Source organism: Hordeum vulgare, chromosome 5H (genome assembly GCF_904849725.1).
Source record: "Hordeum vulgare subsp. vulgare chromosome 5H, MorexV3_pseudomolecules_assembly, whole genome shotgun sequence".
Lineage (NCBI taxonomy): Eukaryota > Viridiplantae > Streptophyta > Magnoliopsida > Poales > Poaceae > Hordeum > Hordeum vulgare.
Window position 1 is genome coordinate 146,682,604 of NC_058522.1, and position 26,848 is coordinate 146,709,451.

The 26,848-nt window shown below is 41.7% G+C and overlaps 1 protein-coding gene across 1 annotated transcript; it reads right to left on the reverse strand.

The window, feature by feature from the left end:
- Nucleotides 1-975: 975 nt before the first annotated feature.
- Nucleotides 976-8,246, reverse strand: LOC123397720 (indole-3-pyruvate monooxygenase YUCCA1-like). The gene is made up of 4 exons (XM_045092259.1): nucleotides 7,244-8,246; nucleotides 5,221-5,469; nucleotides 4,467-4,589; nucleotides 976-1,430 (listed from the first exon to the last, which is right to left on the reverse strand). Exons 1-4 carry the CDS (start codon nucleotides 7,955-7,957, stop codon nucleotides 1,224-1,226), a joined length of 1,293 nt encoding a protein of 430 aa, XP_044948194.1. The 5' UTR covers nucleotides 7,958-8,246; the 3' UTR covers nucleotides 976-1,223.
- Nucleotides 8,247-26,848: the final 18,602 nt, after the last annotated feature.

Consider the following 26,848-nt stretch of genomic DNA (forward strand, 5'->3'; position numbering starts at 1 on the left):
CGACTAACGCGCAAACATTACTCTAAAATGAAACAGTCGAGCGAGGTGAGACTAGCGTAAGAGTATCGGCCTTGGCTAGGTTTCACGCATTATTGTGAGCAGTGATATTCCTGGCGAGGGCCTCGGTCCATTGGTTGGCGTTGTCAGCGGCGATTCTGGAGGCGTCGTAGGAGGAACCCATGATACCCCTCCTTGTGAACCCGGGAACGAGTGCAAACCTAAGAAGGCTGCTTCTGGTTTTGTGCCAGTTTAGCGACATACTCCGTTACGATGGATTCCACCACCACCTGAATTTGTTAAGATCGGGGTGGATGAGGCTGTTGCAAGAAACCGCAATGAAGGCTCTTTTCTGCAGTCTGTAGGGACTTGTCGGGACTCTACCTTAGCTCATCAACGATCAGAATACCCGGGGTCACTGACCCTCCGACGCTTGAAGCTCTAGCATGCCGTGAGGCGCTGACTCTTGCTTCAGACCTCGCTGTGTCACATGTCATTATCGCCATTGATTGCTAAGCTGCGGTTTTGGACATTAAGAAGCAAATTGGGGGATGCATGCATGCAAGCATCGTCAAGGAGATTGTTCACACCGCATGAACCTTCAACTACTGCACCTTCATCTTTGAGGGTATAGCTTCTAATCTTGAGGCACATAGCCTCGCTAAGCACGCCTTTGGTCTGGATTTTGGGCGTCATATGTGGCTGTTAAACCCACCAGATCTTTGATGTATTTTTGTGAACATTATTGAGCAGTAATGATGTGTGTTTAGATTAAAAAAAATTGTGCGCGGCCATATTCCGGGGGCTCAAGTCACGTATTTGACGAGGTCCAAGCATATGTATTGGGTAGGTGTGACTGTTTGGTAATCTGTCCTAGTGTTGGGTAGTCGAGGCCGTGAGGAAAACTCCTACTACAAGGATATAGCACAAATTCTGCTCAAAAAGGAAATAAAAGGATATAGCACAATTGCACTCTGCAAAAAATTAAATAAAAAAGCACAAATGCACAATACTGCTACTACATTATTGCACCACCTACCACCTTGCATCTCACTGATTATTCCGTACACATATCTGTACTACGAGTACAACTATATATCGACCCATTAGACGGCTAGAGGTACATATATACACACATTCGGACTAACGCACGCGCAAACATTACTCTGAAATGAAACAGTCGAGCCATACGAAACTAGCATAAGAGTATCTGCCTTGGCTAGGTTTCAAGCATTATTGTGAGCGGTGATATTCCTGGCGAGGGCCTCGGTCCATTGGTTGGCGATGTCAGCGGCGATCCTGGAGGCGTCGTAGGAGGAACCCATGAGACCCCTCCTTGTGAACCCCGTGGCGTAGAGGCTGTTCTTGCCTCTCCAGCTGTGCGGGAATGCCATCCTGGGGAACCCATCACTCTGGCTGAAAAAATCCTCCTCCTGAAACATGCATGAGCATGACTATTTAGCATATAAATAAACAAAACATGTTGATGCTTCTCTTCTCCTAATTATTGGCCATCCAGTCTGATGTGGTGAGTCAATCAAAGATGCCCGCCACCTATCATCAAAATATGGCGGGCCAATGAACAGAGTTGCAGAATCCAACCATCCATTACGTACGCATTGCTCACGCTGCTCGTTTGAAGAGCCCAACATAGACTCCACAACGTCGAATCAACCACATACCGAATACACTTAAGCATCAATTCGGGTGAGGCAGATGGGATGCATCAAGCAAGTCGTCCAGATGGGCCACCCTACAAAAGGTAGAGTGGGCAACGGGTGTGGTAGCAAGCACTGTTGCCATGCACATATGATGATCACCAAAGATGCATGGCCCTCACCACATCATTATGGGCCAGCATGTGCATCGCACCTAACTCCAAGGAAGATCTCAACAAGAAAAACCTAACACCAATGGAGGAAAAGAAAAAAACTATTTCCTCCATTTCTAAATATAATTTTTTTAGATATTTCAGTAGAGGACTACATACGAAACAAAATAAATAAATCTGCATTCTAAAATATATCTATATACATCCGCATGTTGTATTTTAATAAAACCTGTAAAAAGACTTATATTTAAAAATAGAGGGAGTGTAAGATCTCCGTCCCTTTTGGCAAGACTTTATCCTCCTTTTCCAAACAGTGAGGGCCGCGGTCTCCTTTGCATGCATGGCGACACATCTACAGTTGCTAAGATGATACCTTAACTGCCAATCATTTGATCATTGTCCTGTACTCATGTTTTTCCAGTAGAGTATGTGTTTCTAGCATGGAACGATACGTCAATGATTGATGTGCGACAGTGCGAGTAGAACCCAACGCCAAAACAGCATCGGCTTACTGTTCAGTGTTATCGGGAAACGTTTATATACACATGTTTCATATAGATTCGTTTCAATTTCCATATTAATTATTTCGAAATTATTTCCCTGGACTCATATTTTCCTATAGCATCTGTCGTTATTACATGCATGGTCCAAACGCTGGAGCATGGGCTCCACTGCTGGACCAGCTCACTGTACAACAACAACAGCAACAATACAACTAGAAAAGAAATACACGCACGCATGAGATCAAGATCGAGTTGACAGGAACAGGCAAACAAAGAGCCGCCTACATACATATTCTCGATCATTAGGACAGCGTTCGCAAGATGAAAAGAACATTTAACATGACGTCGACGTATATATATATATATGTATAATATGTATCGTAGTTGTAGTAGCTAACAAATGCGTGTCCATGTCTACACTAGACGCCATGATGGGTGCTATAATACGCAAGAAAGGGTACAAGGAAATCAAGTACATGCTTGTAGCTATCACAGCGATCACATACAATGATACAAATACACACCAAGGCACACAGGACTTTTATATATGTAAAGTACACAGGCTGCCCAAATCGATCGACAAGTCGTTGATTTTACCTTTTGAGAAAATTGCACGCAAAATCTATAGGGCGGGCACATAGCATAATTCACGCATGTCTATCAATCAACATTGTGAATTTGTGGATGAGTTTCCGTGTCCCAATTGGAGGGGTCGATTGCTATGCATCGCCCTCTTGTTAGCATCATTGTCACTGCCCATGCCTTCCTATCTAAATCTAATACCTCCATCAAAATGACAAGGGCTATACACACACCTCCGTTCCAAAATCGATAACCTCCCAGAAAGTGTGCAGCTAGACTTCTACAACTATTTCCCCACCAAAAAAAAAGACTTCTACAACTATCTATTCCGTTTGTACCTAAATAATTGAAAAACTAGACTAGGTCCCTTCAACTATAATTATTTAGGTAAAGAGGAAGTAAATTATTACTACTAATATACACATGCTATATTAGCTTGTGTATATTAGTAGTATGCCCAATTATGAACTTCTACAACGATCTAATTATTACTACTAAGGCATCTCCCAATGCATTGGTGCTTAGATGAGGTACTAAGTATATTAAAAACCTTAGCAACTAGTCTTTCCAGTGCATAAGTGCATAGCTTTTGTTGCTAAGCTTTTTTCATGGAATTGTTTAATAATTAAACTTCTTCATGCATTGGTTGGTAGTGTTTTTACATAGGTTCACGCGCTTAGCACCATTTCTTTCTGGGATCACCATAATGCTCTCTCTCTCCTCTTTAATTGCTTTGCCACATCATTGTTTTGTCTATGTGGCACCCTTAACACCCATGCACTGGGAAGGGCCTAAGGCATGTGTCAATACTAGTTTCTTAGCGCGGTTTCATAGCCATTTTGCTGATGTTGTATAATAACTAATGAAGAAAGAGAGTGAGGTTGTATCTTAGCTAACATACAACCCTTACACGTGGTCATAGCTAGGCAAAAAATGGTTTTAGCCCAATCATATGCATGCATTATCCTAAATTATTAAATATAGATACAACAACTCATAAGAAACAATGCATTGACATGGTTGTACTATCTTAAATTGTTAATGCTTCTGTGATAACGTGATAAGAGGCGGTGCATTAGCACATGCCTAATATACACGTACGTGAACACATGAGTCGATTATTTACTACTAAATGGTTGGTGCATTTTGGAACATAGGGAGCAGCGCACGTACATACTCCCTCCGTTTCTAAATATAAGTCTTTTCAAAAATTTTATTAGAAACCTACATACGAAGTAAAATAGATGAATTTATATTTAAAAGTATGTTTATATACATCATATATAGCTTATTAGTGGCACATGTAAAAGAACTTATATTTACGAACGGAGGAAGTATAGCGCATGCATGCGTCGTTTTTCATGCATGACACAACCAGCGCAAGTCTCTAATTAATGTTGTGTAAGCATCTACTTCCTGGATGCTCTTGGTCGTTGCACGGATGTAGCTAGGGTCAGTTGTTAATTCTGAGGAGTGAGGACACTACTATATATGCATGATGCTTACAATTAAGTAGGAGTGTACGTACACGTTTTGCGTATGTACGTACTTACCTTGAGCCATGATGGCACGTTGCTTTTGTACCCGGTGGCGAGGATGACAGCATCGAAGTCCTCCTTACGTCCGTCGGCAAATTCAACACCGCTCTCGGTGAACCGGTTTATTGCGGGGACCACCTGCGGAGAATCTCCCTCAGATTCACTTGCACGTCATCCAGTAAATGTACCACTACGCTGGGCACGTACTATTAACAAGTTGCTGGCTAGCATTCCTATATGGATGGAGGCACTAGATATTTTGCACTAAAGGTTTTCTTTAAACTTTTGTACTTCCTTCGTCCTAAAAATAAATATCTTAAATTAAATACATTTTTATACTAAAGTTAATATAAAGTTGAGACATTTATTTTGAAACGAAGGGAATACTTACCTACTAGTTGGATACCGCAACCCTAATACCCCCGTAATTGAAAAGGGTACTTTATGTTCTTGTTTACGACATACTTCATCCGTTCCTAAATACAAGACCTTGTAAAGAATTTATTATTATGACTATATATGAATGTATGTAGTCATATTTTAGAGTGTAGGTTCACTCATTTTACTTCGTATGTAGTCTATAATAATCTTTAAAAGGTCTTATATTTAAGAACGAAGGGAGTATTCAATTAAGTGACTTTTCCGCAAAAATATATATTAAGTGATTGATATTGTTTTACATTAGATTGATCCAATGCTCTTTCGCTTTAGTAACAGTTATGTAGTGAAGTATTAACCATATCCGACAACGGGTGATGTGATATTTTACCTTTATTTCACCATCCCTGATCTTTCTTAAAGCTCCAATGTCAAGGACTGGTGTTTTCCCGGTTGATTTCTTGATTTGGAGCGGGCCGATCTTAGGTCGTTGGAGTCCGTATTTTCCAGTCTCTCCAAGTATCAACCTCGAGAGGAAGAGGAACAAGGCATCAACCCATTTCATGGGCAACCACTTGAGAAGGAATACTGATAGGCCAAATGTTGAGATGCCTAGTATATCCCTAGGCAACACATGAAGCTACAGATTTACAAAAATAATAGCATGAGAGAGATATGCAAGTTCAGTAAAGCAGTAAACCCACATGATGAAAAGAAATGGAGTTAACTGGTAAATGCTATAGATATCTTAATACAACAATTAAATATTTTTATGCTAAAAGATGAAATAAATTGAGTGGTTTGTAGTTGTCACTATCTTTGGGTTTTCTTGACATCTCCATTGCATAATAGTGGGTACAACTGTCGCATGTTCTCACTAATTCTACAATATTCTCTTTTGACATACATATTTTTTTTAACTATGAATTGGCATAGATATTTTGATAGTGCACTTACGTGTATAACACATACGCCATACTGAGGTTTCTCATGTTATTCTTAGTGCTTCGCGATCCTCGCACAATTAGAAAACAACGTCATGCCTATGATCCTTTTCTTAACACCCCCCTCCTCCTCCTCAAGTATCACATTTTTTATTGTTCGAGATTTATTATATACATGGAAAGGTAACCATTGCATCAGTAGTTTAGTACTCCCTCTATCCCAAAATAAGTGACATAGATTTAGCATTAAATTAGTATGAATTTTATACTAGATCAGTAGCACTTATTTTGCGACAGTGGGAGTACTTCATATTCTTCGAATCAAGCTAATTAGGAGGAGCACAATATATGGTTAGTAAGTTCTTGCATTATTGCCGATGAAACTATGGACAAAAATATAATGAGGCAAAACAATTTTGAATTTAACCTTTTCCATAAGGGCATTTTATTGACTCGACATCACATCCAAACGATACAAATGCATTTGCATAAACCCAACATCACATCCAAACATGCAAATGCATTTGCATAAACGATACAAATGCTTTGTGCTGCATGCAACGTCATACTTTTTGCTGCCGCTCTTTATTATGATTTTGCTTGGCATTATTGTGTCAACACTAGCTAGAAGTGATGTAAAGAAGAAAAATACTCCTGCTGAAAGTGGCAAGAATCTATGGAGGAGTGTGAAAAAAGAGAACACGTGGCACTATGGAATTGATTAGGGATGTAAGCCTGGTCTGTTTATTCCCGTATAAGCCCACTTTGATCAGCCTAACAATTCAAAAAAAAAAGAACTATCAAGCTAGCTAAACAGGACTTAAAGACGCAATTTATTGCGCCATTTACATCCCTAAAATTGAACACCCAAGAGTACTCGCACAAACAGTCACGGCCTGAAATATCAATTCGCTGCGGCAACCAAAAATTGTGGAGAGACTAATTGCACTTGCACAAGTGCATTTCGGGTTGTTACTTGGCATTATTTGGCCATGATTGGATTGGCGTTCCAGAGAGCCATATCCTTGTAAAATATATAGATCTACATCGATCGTTTTTTCCTTTCAGTTAAAAAATCAAATGTGATTGGTATTATACATCTGTAAAATGAATACTTTTATACACCGGAACTAAGCAGGGCCTTAGGTGTTTCTTGGATGCTACAATGCAATTTGAGATACATCAAACTGTAGTTACTATAACCCCGCAAAAAAAAAAAAAAAACTGTAGTTACTGTATGTTGTCGTGGAATTTTCATTCCTTTTTTTTTCACGGGAAGTACAATTTTCCATCTCATGCACCGATCTAAATTCGGCTGTACAAGCTAATGCACAAGCGGTATTTTTGAGGGAGTGGTATTTTTCTCCCTTAGGTAAACAATTGATTTATTAGTGCAAATGTGTAGGAGTAAATGTAGAATAGGCTTGCCCGCAAAAAAAAAAATTGAAAATAAATACAATAGGGTTGTACCTTGTCCCTGACGACCATGGATGCCTTTGCGCCATTGTCGCAGAGGTCGAGGCTGACCTCCATGCCGGAGTTGCCACAGCCGACAACGAGCACCTTCTTTCCCGCGAACTCGTCCCCTCTCTTGTAGGTGCTGGTGTGCATCATCGTGCCACGGTAGGCGTCCATACCCTCCACACCGTGAGGCCACACCGGCTCCGCATTCTCGCCCGTGGCAACCACGAGCCAGCGCGACATGAACTCCGTCGCCGTCCTTGTGACCGCGTCCTGGACGGTGACCCTCCAGAAGCCGATGGCGGCGTCGTAGGCGGCCGCCCGGACGCGCGCGCCGAGGAGCGGCTCGACGGCGAAGGCGCGCGCGTAGGCGTCGAGGTAGGCGATGAACTGGTCCCTCGTGGGATACGGCGGCGTGCCCGGCGGGAAAGGCGCGAGGGGGAGCTCGCAGAAGCGCACCGGCAGGTGAAGCCGCATCCGCTCGTAGGTGCGGTGCCGCCATGATCCCGCCACGCACGCGTCCCGCTCCAGCACCAGCGACGGCACCCCGCGAGCCTTGAGGCAGGCCGCCGTGGCCAGCCCGGACGGCCCCGCGCCGACGATCACCGGACCCGGCACCCACACCCGCCTCGTCGGGACATGCCCGTCCTGACCGTGACCGCCGTCGAGTAGGGCGGCGGAGGGCTGGGCGTCAAGCTGCAAGCCGCGGTGCGAGACTGGCATGGCGGATCGGGAACGAAAGATCTTGATTGATCAGGCTCTTCAGCTAGCTGTTGATCGACGCGCCTCTCTAAAGTGCGAGCTTGTACTGGACATATGCAGTTATGCACACACCCGAATCTACACCTCGAGCTATATACGTCTATATATACTTGTAGGGTGCGTGTATGAATAGGGTCAGTGCAACTGCGCGCGATAGAGCAGAGAGCTAGCGTCTACAGTAGATTGGAGGGGCGCATGGACGAACGCATGTGGGGCGCATGGGCGAACCCAAGCTATATATCGGCCGATACGATAGGGAGTAACGTAGGTGTATACGCCAAATTAAGCCTAGCTGCTTGCTATCTACTCCTGTGTGTGTGTGTCTATATATAAAAGAGTTATGCCTGTGTAGATTGGCGTATCAGCCACGCCCATGCGACAACCATTTCGCCCGCCAGTGTCAAGACAATGGCGCGGCGTTAACACCAGCCGGCATACACCCACCAATGTCACACGGGCTCACCGTCCCCTCCTTGGATGATGGGTGGCACTAGAGGGCGGTGGACCGCGTGACATATAACAGCGAATAAAAAAAAATACACGTGAATGCTAATTTATGTAAAATTAATTGATAGTTGGTGATGATATTTTTCCAAAAATCTTTCTTGATACTTGTGATCTGCGTTAGATTTTCCGTGAAGAGGAGCAGGTTATCGCGTCACAATGCGGTGAGTGTTTCCCTCAATTAAAAATCAAGCTTTATATCGAACCAATAGAAATATCAATCCTCAACCGTCTTGAGCGGCTGCAAACAGAAAAGCAAACAAGTTGCACTCAACGCGGGCAAGAGGATTGTCAGTCCCCTTGATCTTTTTATTTGCAAGCGAATGAGGTGTGTAGATATATAATTCTAGATAGTTGTTACTTACAAAATAAATAAAAGACAAATAATAACAGCGAGAAAATTATAAGTTTTCCAAATATATAAGTGAATATACCCTGGTGCCATAATGTTCTCTAGTGACATCTTTCATGAAAGCAACATATGATGGATAGACAAATTATTGTTGGACAATTGATATAACAACGAATAGTTATGCGATTTTCACGGCAATGATCATGTGTATATAGGCATCACGTCCATAAGCAAATAGACCGACTCATGCCTGCACCTACTACTATCAACGTATCTATAATTTTTTATTGTTCTTTGTTGTTATATTATCATTTTAAGATACGATTTTGGTCATAATGCACCCATATAAATTCAAAGCCCCGAAACATCAAATGGTTCTATAGAAAGTGAATAGTGCATAGGCGTTTCGTGACGTTTATCAATGTTACCAATTCTTTGACATTCATCACAAGAAATGACATACTTACGAGCATCTTTAAAAAGAGTAGGCCAATAAAATCCGAATTGTAATACCTTGTGTGAAGTTCTGTCCCCAACATGGTGTTCTCCATAGTCCTCGGAGTGACACTTCCTTAGGATCTATCCATGTTCATGATTGGGTATACAACGCCTAATAATACCATTTACTCTTTCTTTATAAAGATGTGGGTCATCCCAAAAGTAATGTCGTAAATCATAGAAGATTATTTTTCCGTAGTTGATAGGTGAAGTTAGGAGGAATATATTTAGCAACAATGTAATTAGCATAATCCGCATACCAAGGAGTACTATATTAAGTATTTATAACAAGAAGTTGCTCATCAGGAAAATTATCATCAATAGGCACTGGGTCATCAAGAACATTTCCATCCTAGACAAGTTATCGGCTACATGGTTTTCAACTTCCTTCATATCAACAATATGCAAGTAGAATTCATGGAGTAAAAACACCCACCTAATAAGTCGAGGTTTAACGTCCTTCTTTTCCATAAGGTATTTAATAGGAGCATGATCGGTTTGAATAGTTACTTTGGAATCAATGATGTAAGGTCTAAACTTATCACATGCAAACACAACTGCTAAAAATTCTTTTTAAGTAGTAGCATAATTTCTTTGGACACTATCTAGGGTCTTACTAGAATAACGAATAACATTCAATTTCTTGTCTACTCTTTGCCCTAGAACAACACCAACAACATAATCACCAACATCACACATAATTTAAAATGATTTGTTCCAATCACGTGGTTGAACAATAGGTGCATAAATTAAGGGTTTCTTAAGTATAGTCATCATCAAAAATAAAAGGAACATATTTTTTTGAAGAAGATTAGTTAGTGGCCTAGAAATCTTTGAGAAATCTTTAATGAAAGGCCTATAGAAACCAGCATGACTAAGGAAACTCCTTATACCTTTGATATCTTTAGGACATGGCATTTTATCTATTGCATCAAATTTAGCTTTGTCTACCTCAATACCTCACTCAGAAATTTTATGCCCAAGTACTATACCTTCATTCACCATAAAGTGGCACTTCTCCTAATTCAATACAAGATTGGTTTGTTCACATCTCTGCAGAACTCGATCATGGTTGCTCAAGTAGTCATCAAAATAAGTCCCGTAAATGAAAAAAATCATCCATGAAAACTTCAACAATCTTTTCAAAAAAGTCAGAGAATATAGGATTCATGCATCTTTGAAAGGTAGCAGGTGCATTGCATAAACCAAAAGGCATGCGTATATAAGCATAAGTTACAAAGGGAATGTGAAAGTAGTTTTCTCTTGGTCCTCTTTTGACATGGGTATTTGAGAGAAACCAGAATATCAATCAAGAAAACAAAAGTGTGTGTGCTTAGATAATTTTTCTAACATTTCATCAATAAAAGACGAGGGGTATGTTGGGGAACGTAATAATTTCAAAATTTTCCTATGCCAAACAAGGATCTATCTATGGAGAAACCGACACGAGTAATGGGGTAGAGCATTTTCATACCTTTGAAGATCGCTAAGCGGAAGCGTTATTGGAACACGGTCGATGGAGTCGTACTCTCAGCGATTCAGATCGTGGTGTGATTCCGATCTACGTGCCGAATCATGACACCTCCGTGTTCAACACACGTACAGCCCGGTGACGTCTCCCGCACCTTGCTCCAGCAAGGAGGAGGGAGAGGTTGAGGGAGAGCTCCGGCAGCGCGACGACGCGGTGGAAGTGGAGCTACGAGGGATTCCAGCGGAGCTTCTCCAAGGTGCGCCGAAGAGGAGGAAGAACTGGGCTGCCTGGAGAGGGAGGAAACGATTTATGTGTGTCCTCCAAAGGCCAAAGCCCTCCACTATATATAGGGGGAGAGGGAAGGGGTTGCCCCCCTTAGGATTCCCACCCCCAAGGGATGCGACAGCCCCATCTACGGCTGGTGGTGGCGGCAAGGAAAGGAGGAGGGGGTGTGGCGCACCCCAGATGGGCCTTGGGCCCATCTGCTTTAGGCTTTCCCCCTCTTCCCTCTCTACCCGCGCCTTGGGCCTTGGTGGTAGGTGCACCAGCCCACTCTGGGCTGGTTCGCTTCCACCTTTTGGCCCATGTCAACCTTTGGGGCTGGTGGCCCCTCCTGGTGGACCCCCGGAACCCTTCCGGTGGTCTCGGTACGTTACCGGTGACGCCCGAAACATTTCCGGTGTCCAAAACTCCTCGTCCTATATATCAATCTTCACCTCCGGACCATTCCGGAGCTCCTCATTATGCCCGGGATCTCATACGGGACTCCGAACAGCCTTCGGTAACCTTGTATACTATTCCCATATAACCTAGTGTCATCGAACCTTAAGTGTGTCGACCCTATGGGTTCGGGAAGCATGCACACATGACCGAGACACTCTCCGGTCAATAACCAACAGCAGGGTCTGGATATCCATGTTGGTTCCCACATGTTCCAAGATGGTCTCATCGGATGAACCACGATGTCAATGATTCACTTAATCCCGTATGCAATTCCCGTTGTCTATCCGTATGATACTTGCCTAAGATTCGATCGTCGGTATCCCCATACCTTGTTCAATCTCGTTACCAGGAAGTCTCTTTACTCGTTCCATAGCACATCATCCTGTGGCTAACTCCTTAGTCACACTGAGCTCATTATGATGTTATTCTACCGAGTGGGCCCAGAGATACCTCTCCGTCACATGAAGTGACAAATCCCGGTCTCGATTCGTACCAACCCAACAGACACTTTTGGAGATACCCGTAGTGCACCTTTATAGTCACCCAGTTACGTTGTGATGTTTGATACACCCAAAGCACTCCTACGGTATCTGGGAGTTGCACAATCTCATGGTCTATGGAAAAGATACTTGACATTAGAAAAGCTTTAGCATACGAACAACACGATCTAGCGCTATGCTTAGGATTGGGTCTTGTCCATCACATCAGTCTCCTAATGATGTGATCCCGTTACCAATGACATCCAATGTCCATGATCAGGAAACCATGATCATCCATTGATCAACGAGCTAGCCAACTAGAGGCTCACTAGGGACACATTGTGATCTATGTATTCACACATGTATTATGGTATCCGGTTAATACACTTATAGCATGAATAATAGACAATTATCATGAACTGGAAATATAATAATAACCATTTTATTATTGCCTCTAGGACACATTTCCAACAGTCTCCCACTTGCACTAGAGTCAATAATCTAGTTCACATCACTATGTGATTGCAATGAATCCAACACCCATACAGTTCTGGGGTTCGATCATGTCTTGCTTGTGAGAGAGGTTTATTAGTCAACGGGTCTGAACCTTTCAGATCTGTGTGTGCTTTACAAATCTCTATGTCTTCATATAGATACTGCTACCATGCACCATTTGGAACTATTCGAAATGACTGCTCCACTATACGAATCCGGTTTACTACTCAGAGTCATCCTGATTAGTGACAAAGCTTGCATCGAGGTAACTCCTTTACGACGAACTCTTTAATCACCCCCATAATCGAGAAAAATTCTTTAGTCCATTAGTTACTAAGGATACCTTTGATTGCTGTGCAGTGATCCATTCCTGGATCACTCTTGTACCCTTTGACCGTCTCATGGCAAGGCACACTTTAGGTGCGGTACACAACATAGCATACTTATAGAGTCTACGACTGATGCATAGGGGACGACATTCGTCTTTTCTCTTTCTTCTTCCGTGGTCGGGCTTTTGAGTACTACTCAAAATTCACACCTTATAACTGAGACAAGAACTCCTTCTTTTGCCGATCTATTTTGAACACTTCCAAAAACTTGTCAAGGCATGCATTTTGTTGAAAGTTCTATTAAGCACTTTGATCTATCTCCATATATCTTGATTCTCACTGTTCAAGTATCTTATCCAGGGTTTTCCTTTGAAAACACCTTTCAAACAACCATTTATGATTTCTAGAAATTCTACATTATTTCCGATGAACAATATGTCAACCACATATATTCATGAGAAATTCTATAGTGCTCCCACTCACTTATTTGGAAATACAAGTTTCTCATAAACTTTGTATAAAACCAAAAACTTTGATCATCTCATCAAAGTGTATATTCCAACTCCGAGATGCTTGCTCCAGTCCATAGAAGGATCGCCAGAGCTTTGCGTACTTGTTAGCACCCTTTAGGATCGACAAAATCTTCTGGTTGTATCGCATACAACCTTTCCTCAAGGAAACCGTCGAGGAAACAATATTTTGACATCCTATCTGCAAGATTTCATAAATGATGCATCAACTGCTAACATAATTCCAACAGACTTTCAACATCACTACGAATGAGAAAGTCTCATCGTATTCAACTCTTTGAACTTTATCGGAAACATCTTTGCGATAAGCCGAGCTTTCTTAATGGTGACTTTTCACCATCACCGCCAGTCTTCCTTTTAAAGACCCATCCATAGTTAATAGTCTTGCGACCATCAAGTAGTTCTTCCAAAGTGTACACTTTGTTTTCATACATGGATCCTCCTCTCGGATTTCGTGGCCTCCAGCCATTTGTCTGAATCCGGGCCCACCATCGCTTCTCCATTGCTCGTAGGTTCATTGTTGTCCAAGAACATGACCTCTAAGACACGGTTACTGTACCACTCTGTAGCAGCAGTACGTGACCTTGTCGTCCTACGAGGTTTGTAGTAACTTGATCCAGAGTTTCATGATCACTATCATTAGCTTCCACTTCAATTGGTGTAGGCGCCACAGGAACAACTTCCTGCGCCGTGCTACACACACTGGTTGAAGTGATGGTTCAATGACCTCATCAAGTCTCCTCCATACTCCCACTCAATTCTTTCGAGAGAAACTTTTCCTCGATAAAGGATTCATATCTAGAAACAAACACTTTGTTTCCGGATCTGAGATAGGAGGTATACCCAACTGTTTTGGGTGTCCTATGAAGATGCATTTATCCGCTTTGGGTTCGCGCTTATCAGGCTGAAACTCTTTCACATAAGCATCACAACCCCAACCTTTTAAGAAACATCAGCTTAGGTTTCTCTAAACCATAATTCATACGGTGTCATCTCAATGGATTTACGTGGTGCCCTGTTTTAAAGTGAATGCGGTTGTCTCTAATGCCTAACCCATAAACGATAGTGGTAAATTTGATAAGAGATATCATAGTATGCACCATATCTAATAGGGCACGACTATGACATACGGACACACCATTAGACTATGGTTTTCCAGGTGGCATGAGTTGTGAAACAATTTTCACGAGAAACAATTTTCACATTGTCTTAAATGTTTACCAAACTCGTAACTCACATATATATGTTTACCTCCACGATCACATCGTAGACATAGTATCCTCTTTGTCACGATGATCTTCAACTTCACTCTGAAATTACTTGAACCTTTCAATAATTCAGACTTGTGTTTCATCAAGTAAATACACTAGTATCTACTCAAATCATCTGTGAAGTAAGAACATAATGATATCCACTGCGTGCCTCAACACTCATTGGACTGCATACATCAAAATGTATTACTTCCAACAAGTTACTTACTTGTTCCATATCACTGGAAACCGAGTTCTTCAATCATCTTGCCCATGTGGTATGATTTGCATGTCTCAAGTGATTCAAAAAATCAGGTGAGTCCAAATGATCCATCCACATGGAGTTTCTTCATGCGTTTATACCAACATGCATGGTTTGCATGTCTCAAACATTACAAAAATTAGTGAGTACAAAGATCCATCAGCATGGAGCTTCTTCATGCATTTTATACCAGTATGACTAAGCAGCAGTGCCACAAGTAAGTGGTACTATCATTACTATTTTGTATCTTTTGGCATCAATTTTATGAACATGTGTATCACTATGATCGAGATTCAATAAACCGTTCATTTTAGGTGCAATACCATTGAAGGTATCATTCAAGTAAACAGAATAACCATTATTCTTTTAAATGAATAACCGTGTTGCAATAAACATAATCCAATCATGTCTATACTCAACGCAAACACCAAATAACAATTATTTAGGTTTAACTCTAATCCCGATGGTAGAGGGAGCGTGCGACGTTTGATCACATCAACCTTGGAAACACTTCCAACACTCATCGTCACCTCGCCTTTAGCTAGTCTCTATTTATTCTGTAGCTTTTATTCCGAGCTACTAACACTTAGCAACTAAACCAGTATCTAATACCCTGGTGCTACTAGGAGTACTAGTAAAATATACATCAATCTCATGTATATCCAATATACTTTGTCTACTTTGCCAGCCTTCTCATCTACCAAGTATCTAGGGTAGTTCCTCTTCAGTGACTGTCCCCCTCATTACAGAAGCACTTAGTCTCGGGTTTGGGTTCAACCTTGGGTCTCTTCACTAGAGAAACAACTAGTTTGTCGTTTCATGAAGTATCCCTTCTTGCCTTGCCCTTCTTGAGGCTAGTGGTTTTACGAACCATCAACAATTGATGCTCCTTTTTGATTTCTACTTTCGCGGTGTCAAACATTGTGAATAACTCAAGGATCATCATATCCATCCCTGATATATTATAGTCCATCACGAAGCTCTAGCAGCTTGGTGGCAGTGACTCTAGAGAACTATCACTATCTCATCTGGAAGATCAACTCCCACTCGATTCAAGTGATTGCAGTACTCAGACAATCTGAGCACATGCTCAACGATTGAGTTTTTCTCCCTTTCTTTGTAGGCAAATAATCTTGTCGGAGGTCTTATACCTCTCAACAAGGGCACGAGCATGAAATCCCAATTTCATATCTTGGAACATCTCGTATGTCATGCGACGTTCGAAACGTCTTTAACGCCTCAATTCTAAGCCGTTTAAGCATCGTGCACTGAACTATCGTGTAGTTATCAAAAACGTGTATGTCAAATGTTCGCAACATCCAGAGACCACGCTTGGAATTCAGCACAGTGATACGTCTCCGTCGTATCTACTTTTCCGAACTCTTTTGCCCTTGTTTTGGACTCTAATTTGCATGATTTGAATGGAACTAACCCGGACTAACGCTGTTTTCAGCAGAATTGCCATGGTGTTGTTTTTGTGCAGAAATAAAAGTTCTCGGAATGTCCTAAAATTTATGAAGAATTTTTCTGGAATAAAAGAAAAATACCTGCGCAAAGATCCACCGGAGGAGGTGGACCAGTGGGCCACAAGCCCACAGGCCGCGGCCACCCCCCTGGCTGCGTCGTAAGGGCTTGTGGGGCCCACGTGGCACCACCGCCCCCAAACTCAGCTCTATAAATTCCGTCTTGCCTGAAAAAAAATCAGAGAGAAGGATTCATCGCGTTTTACGATACGGAGGCGCCGCCACCCCTTGTTCTTCATCTGGAGGGCAGATCTAGAAATTGTTTTGGGCTCCGGAGAGGGGAAATCGTCGCCATCGTCATCATCAACCTTCCTCCATCGACAATTCCATGATGCTCTTCATCGTTCGTGAGTAATCTCATCGTAGTTTTGCTGGACCGTGATGCGTTGGATGAGATCTATCATGTAATCGACTTAGTTTTGACGGGGATTGGTCCCTAGTATCCACTATGTTCTGAGATTGATGTTGCTACTACTTTGCCATGTTTAATGCTTGTCACTAGGGCCCGAGTGCCATGATTTCAGATCTGAACCTATTATGTTGTCGCCAATATATGAGTGTTTTAAATCCTATCTTGCAAGTTGTAGTCACCTACTATGTGTTATGACCTGGCAACCCTGGAGTGACAATAGCCGGAACCACTCCCGGAGATGACCATAGTATGAGGAGTTCATGTATTCACCAAGTGTTAATGCGTTGGTCCGATTCTTTATTAAAAGGAGAACCTTAATATCCCGTAGTTTCCATTAGGACCCCGCTGCCACGGGAGGGATGGACAATAGATGTCATGCAAGTTCTTTTCCCTAAGCACGTATGACTACATACGGAATACATGCCTACATTAGATTGACGAACGAGAGCTAGTTACATATCTCTCCGTGTTATAGCTGTTACATGATGAATCACATCCGTCATACTCATCCATCACCGATCCACTGCCTACGAGTCTTCTACTACTGGTCCTTGCTACATTACTTTGTCTAGGCTTGTCCCTTGCTACAAAAGGGATTGGGCCACTTTGCTACTACTGTTGCTACTGTTGTTACTCTGCTGCTGCTGCTACTGCTGTTCCTTGATACTTCGCTGTTACTTGTTGCAAGATCCTTTTTCGTCACCGTTGACGGGGAAGAATATTTCCCTTCCACGTGCAATCTACTCGCGCCATTGATACAACAGTTAGGAATAGTCTGCCGTCAACAGATCTGTTTCTGGCATCGTTGCTATCATACTACTTTGCTAGTGATACTTTGCTTGCAGACACTAATCTTTCACGTGTGATTGAATCTAACAAACTCAGCTGCTAAAACTTGAGAATATTCTTTAGCTTCCCCTTGTGAGCGAATCAACAAATTTGGGTCGAATACTCTACCCTCAAAAACTGTTGTGATCCCCTACACTTGTGGATTATCACACACCGGGTAGTGCATTAAGGACGTAAGCCTTTCTATGCAGCAATGAGGATAATCCTCAGTTAACGGACCCAGACCGCATAATTGCCACCTCTATCTTTCAACTAAGTTTTTCTCTAGGAACATATCAAAAACCATAGAGCTATAGCGCAAGAATTATTAGCAAATACCTTTTGACTATGTCATGATAATTAAGTTCATCTAATCAAATTATTCAATGAACTCCCACTCAGATCGACATCCCTCTAGTCATCCAAGTGAAACATGATCCACGTCGGCTAGCCCGTGTCCGATATTCACGTGAGATGGACTACTCGTCAATGGTGAGCATCTCCATGCTGATCGTATCAACCATACGACTCATACTCGACCTTTCGGTCTCTCGTATTCGAGGCCATTAAAGACTAAACTTATCATATGCAAACACAGCCGTTAAAAATTCTTTTTCAGTAGTAGCATAATTTCTTTGGGTAGGAGTCTTACTAGCATAATGAATAACATTCAATTTCTTGTCTACTCTTTACCCTAGAACAACACCAACAACATAATACTAGCATCACACATAATTTCAAATGGTAGGTTCCGATAATGTGGTTGAATAATAGGTGATTAAATTAAGGCTTTCTTAAGTATTTCAAAGGCTTCTACACAATCATCATAAAAAAAAGGAATACCTTTTTGAAGAACATAAGTTAGTGGCCTAGAAATCTTTGAAAAATCTTTAATGAAACGCCTATAGAAACCATCATGACCAAGGAAGCTTCTTATACCTTTGATGTCTTTAGGACATGTCATTTTCTATATTGCATCAACTTTAGCCTTATCTTGCTCAATGCCTCGTTTAATTTTTTTATGCCCAGGTACTATACCTTCATTCACCATAAAGTGGCACTTCTCCCAATTCAAGACAAGATTATTTTTTCACATCTCTAGAAAACTAGATCAAGGTTGCTCAAGAAAACATGGAAAGAAGTGCCGTAAACGGAGAAATCATCAATGAAAACCTCAACAATCTTTTAATAAAAATAGGGAATATAGTAGTCATTCATCTTTGAAAGGTAGGAGGTGCACTGCATAAACCAAAAGGCATACATCTATAAGCATAGGTTCCAAAAGGACATGTGAAAGTAGTTTTCTCTTGGTCCTCTTTTGACACATGTATTTGAGAGAAACCATAATATCCATCTAAAAAACAAAAGTGTGTGTGCTTACATAATCTTTCTAACATTTGAACAATAAAAGGAAAGGGGTAATGATCTTTTCTAGTAGCTTTGTTCAATTTCCTGAAATCAATCACCATCCTATAACCTGTTATGATTCTTTGTGGAATACACTCATTTTTATCATTAGGAACAACAGTTATACCTCCCTTTTTAGGAACACTATGAAGAGGACTTACCCAACTACTATAAGTGATAGGATAATTTATAAGTGCCTCGAGAGGTTTTAGTATCTTCATCCTTACCACTTCCTTAATCTTAGGATTGAGACGATGTTGATGATCAATGACAGGTTTAGCATCTGGTTCCATATGAATCTTGTGCTGACGTAGAGTGGGACTTATACCCTTAAGATCATAAAGAGTATATCCAATAGCAACCATGTGCTTCTTTAGAGTTTAAGTAATCTCTTTTATTCATGCTCCGAATGGTTAACACTGATAATAACAGTATATATCTTCTTTTCATCAAGATAAGCATACTTCAGAGTATCAAGCAATGTCTTTAGCTCAAACACGGGATCTACCTTGGGTGGAGGAGGATCCCCTAAAATATCAACTGGTAGGTTGTGTTTAAGAATGGGTGTTTGTCTAAGAAATATATCATCAATTTCATTTTTCTCATTCATATGAATATCATTTTCATGGTCTAGCAAATACTGTTCTAGCAGATCGGTAGGAGGTACAACAATAGAAGCAAGACCAATTATTTCATTCTTATTAGGCAATTCTTTTTCATGTGGTTGTCTACTAAACTTAGACAAATTGAATTCATGAGACATATCACCAGAACTTACTTTGACCTTCTCAGTGTCACAATTAATCTCAGTATTAACAATATTCAAGAAAGGTCTACCAAATATAATGGGACAAAATTTATCTTGTTTTGAACCAACCACAAGAAAATCAGTGGTATACTTGGCTTTTCCACACAAGACTTCAACATATCTAACAATCCAAAGCGGTGAAATAGTATCACGGTTTGCAAGTTTAATAGCAATGTCCATATCATCAATCTTAGAGGGGGCTAATCATGCATAATCAGAGCACTAACACTAGCACCAATATCACACAAGCCATGGTAACAACGATCTCCAAATTTAATTGAAGCAACTCGCATGCCTACAACTCGCTTATTTTTATCGAGCTCATCTTGATTCTTTCTAATAGGTTTTACAATTCTAGCAGCTTCATCACATAGGTAAATAACATGCCCATCAATATTGTCAGCTAAGAGACCTTTAATCATAGAAACATTAGTCTCAACATTTATTTGTTCAAAAGGTTTCACTGTCCTAACACGACTTTTATTAACCATAGTTGTAGCCTTAGCATGTTCCCTAATCCTAACAGGAAAAGGAGGTTTCCCAAGCTAAGAAGTCAGAACAATTGGATCAACATGGCTAACAATTATTTCTTCCTTCTTAACTTTAACAAGTGCCTCAAACAAATTTTTAATGGCAAGATGATATTTAAACCACTTATTTCTGGGAAGATCAAGATGGGTTGCAAAAGATTCATAAAAAGTAGCTACTATCTCACAGTCAAGACCATATGTATTGCTAAACTCGTCGAAAGAACTGGTTTCCATAAAAGACTTAACACAATCAAAATGTTGCTTTATACGTGTCTCTTTAGCTTTGTCGAGCTCCCAATCTTCGGAGTTGTGTTTAATCCTTTCCAGAAGATCCCATTTGAATTCAATAGTCTTCTTCATATAGGAACCAGTAGCAGAAGGATCGAGTAATGTTTGATCATCATGAGAAAGCCTAGCATAATTTTTTTGAATAATCATATCTCTCGAGAGCTCATGGTTGGGGCAAGTGTGCATCATAGATTAAAGCCTCCCCAAGCTTGAGCAATACTTTCTTCTTCACGAGGCCAACAATTATAAATAAAGTTCTCATTATGATGAACTAAATGCATATGATAAAACTTCTGATGAAATTCCACCGTCATGTGATTCTAGTCCCATGATCCAATATCATCCAATAGCATGGACCACATGAATGCCTTTGCCTCCAAAGATAAAGTGAAAACTTTCTTCTTAACTTTGTCTCCGGGTAGACCTGAAAGCTTAGACAATCCACAAATCTCATTGACATATATGAAATGGTAATTAGGATGTTGAACCGTCATATGGATTAGCCAATAGTTTCTCTACCATACTAATACGTCTCCATCGTATCTATAATTTTTGATTTTCCATGTCAATATTATACAACTTTCACATATTTTTGGCAACATTTTAGATGATTTATTGTACTAACATATTGATCTAGTGCCAAGTGTTAGTTCATGTTTGTTGCATGTTTTTGTTTATCAGATTATCCATATCAAACAAATTCCAAATGAGATAAAAATGTATGAAGAATTATTTTGGAGTATATGCGATATTTGTGAGGTGGAATCAACGTAAATAGAGGCCCACAACCTCCACTACCCACCAGGGCGCGACCCATACCCCCTTGCGCGCCCTGCTCACTACTGGTGCCACCGTACTTCGGTTGGGTCTCTTATTGGGGAGAAAGAAAGATAATTTATGGAAAATATCATTTCAAATTTTCAGCCCAAGCGGAGTTACGGATCTCTGGGAATTTAAGAAACGGTGAAGGAATAGAAAACAGGAACGTGAAACAGAAGAGAACAGAGAGGGAGATCCAATCTCGGAGTGGCTCATGTCCCTCCTTTGCCATGGAGGCCATGGACCATAGGGGGAACTCTCCTCCCACCTAGGGTGGAGCCAAGGAAGAATAAGAAGTAGGGGGCTCTCTTGCCCCTCTCTCGGTGGCGCCGGAGTGCCGCCGGGGCAAGGAGCATGACAACGAACTACATCAACAATCTTGACGCCGTCAACACCAACTCTATCCCCCTCTATGCAGCGGTGTAACAACTATTTTCTCGCTCTAACTCTCTACGTAAACATGGTGGTCAACACCAAATACTATTTCCCTACGATATGTGGCTATCCAATGATGTTTGAGTAGATCTGTTTTGTCCTACGGGTCAATTGTGATATGATGTTATTGATATGAGTTGTGTGTTGATATGGTGTTGTCCTAAGGTGCCTTCCTTAAGGGGCACATGTGAAGGATACACGTTGGATGGTTTGCAATATTTTCATGATGCGCTTATAGTGGGTGGCAAGAGTGAGAGAAACTTACACCCGAGTAAGGGAGTTGTGCGTGTATGGGAGTAAAGAGGACTTGATGTTTAATGCTATGGTTGGTGTCGTGGTTTTGTCAAGACAGATGTCCTCGTGAAAGGACTTAGTGATGAGGTCATCGCAACTATGTGGCGACTCAAAGGGGTTGATCGGGAAAGAGTCATGAGTTTACCTAGGTTTGGCCCCTCCGATGGAGGTAAAAGCCTACGTCCTGCTTTGTGTGTATTGACGATGAAATCGATTACAAGGGTGCGGATTCGCTTGACCTAGGTCTCGATGGATTATAACTTAAGTCTATTGGCCCTGGAGACTCGCCTTTATATACAGGTTAAGCCCCTAGCTTTACAAGGGTCCGGGTCACGTTATGATTCGTTACCCGGTATGTCTCTAACCCGCCTTGCTCCTTACGCAACAAAACTCCTGGTGACTTTCCACCTTGTGGGCCTTGAATCACCATATTCATGTGCTAGGCCGCCAACGGGCTCATCGTGGTGACCCGCCTTACCTCTCGAGTCTGACACGTCAAGGCTCATCTTGATCATATCATTGAGCCGCCATAACCGTGACTCGACCTAATAGGGTGGGTTATACAATAGGGTTATATCCCCAACATTAGGACCGAGATTTATTTGAATTTATTCATGTCAATATCCTTCATCTCTGATCTTGGTGGCTCACCTTCTATTTTGCTTTCCCGCTCATGAGTGACGTTACATGCTGATACGTCCATTTTGCATCATGCTTTCATGTTGATATTTATTACTTTTTGGGATGTTATTTCACTTCACGGTACAATACTTATGCCTTTTCTCTCTTATTTTGCAAGGTTTACATGAAGAGGGAGAATGCCGGCAGCTGGAATTCTGGCCTAAAAAAGGAGCAAGTTTGAGATGCCTATTCTACGCAACTCCAAAAGCCGTGAAAATCAACGAGGATTTTTTTGGGATTTATAAAAAATACTGGGCCGAAGAAGTACCAGAGGGGTGCCAGCAGGAGGCCTCAAGCCTCCTAGGCGCGGCCTCCCCCCCGGCCGCGCCTAGGGGGCTTGTGGGCTCCCACTTGGCCCTCTGGCTCCCCTATTTTGCTACAAGAAGGGTTTCGTTCCAGAAAAAATCAAGAGGAGGTTTTTCGGAGGATTCGCCGCCGCCACGAGGCGGAACTTGAGCACAACCAATCTAGAGCTCCGGCAGGACGATCCTGCCGGGGAAATTTCCCTCCCGAAGGGGGAAATCATCGCCATTGTCATCACCAACACTCCTCTCATCGGAGGGGACTCATCACCATCAACATCTTCATCAGCACCATCTCATCTCCAAACCCTAGTTCATCTCTTGTAACCAATCTCCGTCTCGCGACTCCGATTGGTACCTGTAAGGTTGCTAGTAGTGTTAATTACTCTTTGTAGTTGATGCTAGTTGGATTACTTGGTGGAAGATTATATGTTCAGATCCTTGATGCTATTCATTGCCTATCTGGTCATGAATATGATTATGCTATGTGAGTAGTTACTTCTGTTCCTGAGGACATGGGATAAGTCTTGCTATAAGTAGTCATGTGAATTTGGTATTCGTTCGATAATTTGATGTGTTGTATGTTGTTTTTCCTCTAGTGGTGTTATGTGAACGTCGACTACATAACACTTCACCATTATTTGGGACTAGAGAAGGCATTGGGAAGTAGTAAGTTGATGATGGGTTGCTAGAGTGACAAAAGCTTAAACCCAAGTTTATGCGTTGCTTAGTAAGGGGCTGATTTGGATCTACTAGTTTAATGCTATGGTTAGACTTTGTCTTAATTCTTCTTTCATAGTTGCAGATGCTTGCAAGAGGGGCTAATCATAAGTGGGATGCTTGTCCAAGTAAGGGCAGTACGCAAGCACCGGTCCACCCACATATAAAACTATCAAAGTAGCGAACGCGAATCATATGAACATGATGAAAACTAGCTTGACTGAAATTCCCGTGTGTCCTCGGGAGCGTTTTTCCTCATATAAGAGTTTGTCCGGGCTTGTCCCTTGCTACAAAAGGGATTGGGCCACTTTGCTGCACCATTGCTACCTTTGTTACTTGTTGCTTGCTACGAATCATCTCACCACACAACCACTTGTTACCGATAATTTCAGTGCGTGCAGATATTACCTTGCTGAAAACCACTTGTCAGATCCTTCTGCTCCTCGTTGGGTTTGACACTCTTACTTATCGAAAGGACTACAATAGATCCCCTATACTTGTGGGTCATCAAGACTCTTTTCTGGCGCCATTGCCGGGGAGTGAAGTGCCTTTGGTAAGTGGAACATGGTATGGAAACATTCATATAGTGTGTTGAAATTTATTGTCACTTGTCACTATGGAAACTAATCCTTTGAGGGGCTTGTTCGGGGTATCTTCACCTCGAATGGAAGCATAAAGAGTTGCCCCTCAACCTGCTGCACCTAGTGAAAATATTTGATTTGAATTTCCTTCGGGTATGCTTGAGAAACTGCTGCTAATCCTTTTACAGGAGATGGAACATCACATCTAGACTTGCATCTAATCTATGTAGATGAAGTTTGTGGTTTATTTAAGCTTGCAGGTTTGCCCGAGGATGAGGTCAAGAAGAAGGTATTTCCCTTATGTTTGAGGGATAAGGCGTTGACATGGTATAGGCTATGTGATGATACTGGATCATGGAACTACAATCGGTTGAAATTGGAATTTCATCAAAATTTTATCCTATGCATCTAGTACATCGTGATCGGAATTATATTTACAATTTTTGGCCTCGTGACAGAGAAAGCATCGCTCAAGCTTGGGGGAGGCTTAAGTCAATGTTATAGTCATGCCCCAATCATGAGCTCTCGAGAGAAATTATCATTCAGAACTTCTATGCTCGGCTTTCTCATGATGATCGCACCATGCTTGACACTTCTTGTACTGGTTCTTTTATGAAGAGAGATATTGACTTCAAATGGAATTTATTGGAGAGAATTAAACGCAACTCTAAAGATTGGGAGCTTGATGAAGGTAAGGAGTCAGGTATGCATTTCAAGTTTGATTGTGTTAAATCCTTTGTTGGAACAAATACTTTTTGTGATTTTAGCGCTAAGTATGGACTTGACTCTCAGATAGTAGCTTCATTGTGTGAATCATTTGCTGCTCATATTGATCTCCCCAAAGAGAAGTGGTTTAAATATCATCCTCCTTTAGAAGTCAATGTAGTTAAACCCAATCCAGTTGAAGAGAAAGTCATTGCCTATAATGATCCTATTGTTCCGAGTGCTTACATTGAGAAACCACCTTTCCCTGTTAGGATAAATGATCATTCTAAAGCTTCAACTGTGATACGTAGAGGCTACATTAGAACACCTACACCCCTTGAGCAAATTAGAGTTGAACCTAGCATTGCTATTATCAAAGATCTCCTGTCCGATGATGTTGAGGGACATAATATTCGCTTGTGTGAAGATGCTGCTAGAATTGCTAAACCTCACGCTAGAGATAAACATAGGCATGTTGTTGGCACGCCTGTTGTTTCTGTTAAGATAGGAGATCATTGCTACCATGGTTTATGTGATGTGGGTGCTAGTGTTAGTGCAATACCTCAATCCTTATATGATGAAATTAAAGACGGGATTACACCTGTTGAGATAGAACCTATTGATGTCACTATTCACCTTGCCAATAGAGATACTATCTGCCGTGTTGGAATTGTTAGGGATGTTGAAGTCTTGTGTGGTAAAACGAAGTATCCTGTTGATTTCCTCGTTCTTGCTACCACTCAGGATAACTTTTGTCCCATCATATTTGGCAGACCTTTTCTTAATACTGTCAATGCTCATATTGACTGTGAGAAGCAAACTGTCACTGTTGGCTTTGAAGGTGTGTCACATGCGTTAAATTTCTCCAAGTTTGGTAGACAACCTCATGAAAAAGAGTTGCCCAGTGGTACGTCCATTTTGCATCATGCTTTCATGTTGATGTTTATTGCTTTTTGGGCTGTTATTACACTTCACGGTACAATACTTATGCCTTTTCTCTCTTATTTTGCAAGGTTTACTTGAAGAGGGAGAATGCCGACAGCTGGAATTCTGGCCTGAAATTGGAGCAAGTTTGAGATACCTATTCTGCGCAACTCCAAATGCCGTCAAAATCAACGATGATTGTTTTCAGAATTTATAAAAAATACTGGGCCGAAGAAGTGCCAGAGGGGCGCCAGCAGGTGGCCACAAGCCTGCTAGGCTCGGCCACCCCCCTGGCCGCGCCTACGGGGCTTGTGGGCACCCAGTTGGCCCTCTGGCCCCCTCTTCTGCTATATGAAGGGTTTCATCCGGAAAAAAATCAAGAGGAGGCTTTTTCGAGGATTCGCCGCCATCACGAGGCGGAACTTGAGCAGAACCAATCTAGAGCTCCGGCAGGATGATCCTGCCGGGGAAACTTCCCTCCCGAAGGGGGAAATCATCGCCATCGTCATCACCAACACTCCTCTCATTAAAGGGGACTCATCACCATCAACATCTTCATCAGCACCATCTCATCTCCAAACCCTAGTTTATCTCTTGTAACCAATCTCCGTCTCCCGACTCCGATTGGTACTTGTAAGTTTGCTAGTAGTGTTAATTACTGTTTGTAGTTGATGCTAGTTGGATTATTTGGTAGAAGAGTTT

Bases quoted from the DNA above. Each gene is read 5' to 3' on its own strand.
- LOC123397720 (XM_045092259.1), bottom strand. From the start codon at position 7,957: ATGCCAGTCTCGCACCGCGGCTTGCAGCTTGACGCCCAGCCCTCCGCC. The intron at 5,470-7,243 runs GTACAACCCTAT...GTAAATCTGTAG, and splicing joins CCATGGTCGTCAGGGACAAG to CTTCATGTGTTGCCTAGGGA. The intron at 4,590-5,220 runs GTAAAATATCAC...GATTCTCCGCAG, and splicing joins TCAGGGATGGTGAAATAAAG to GTGGTCCCCGCAATAAACCG.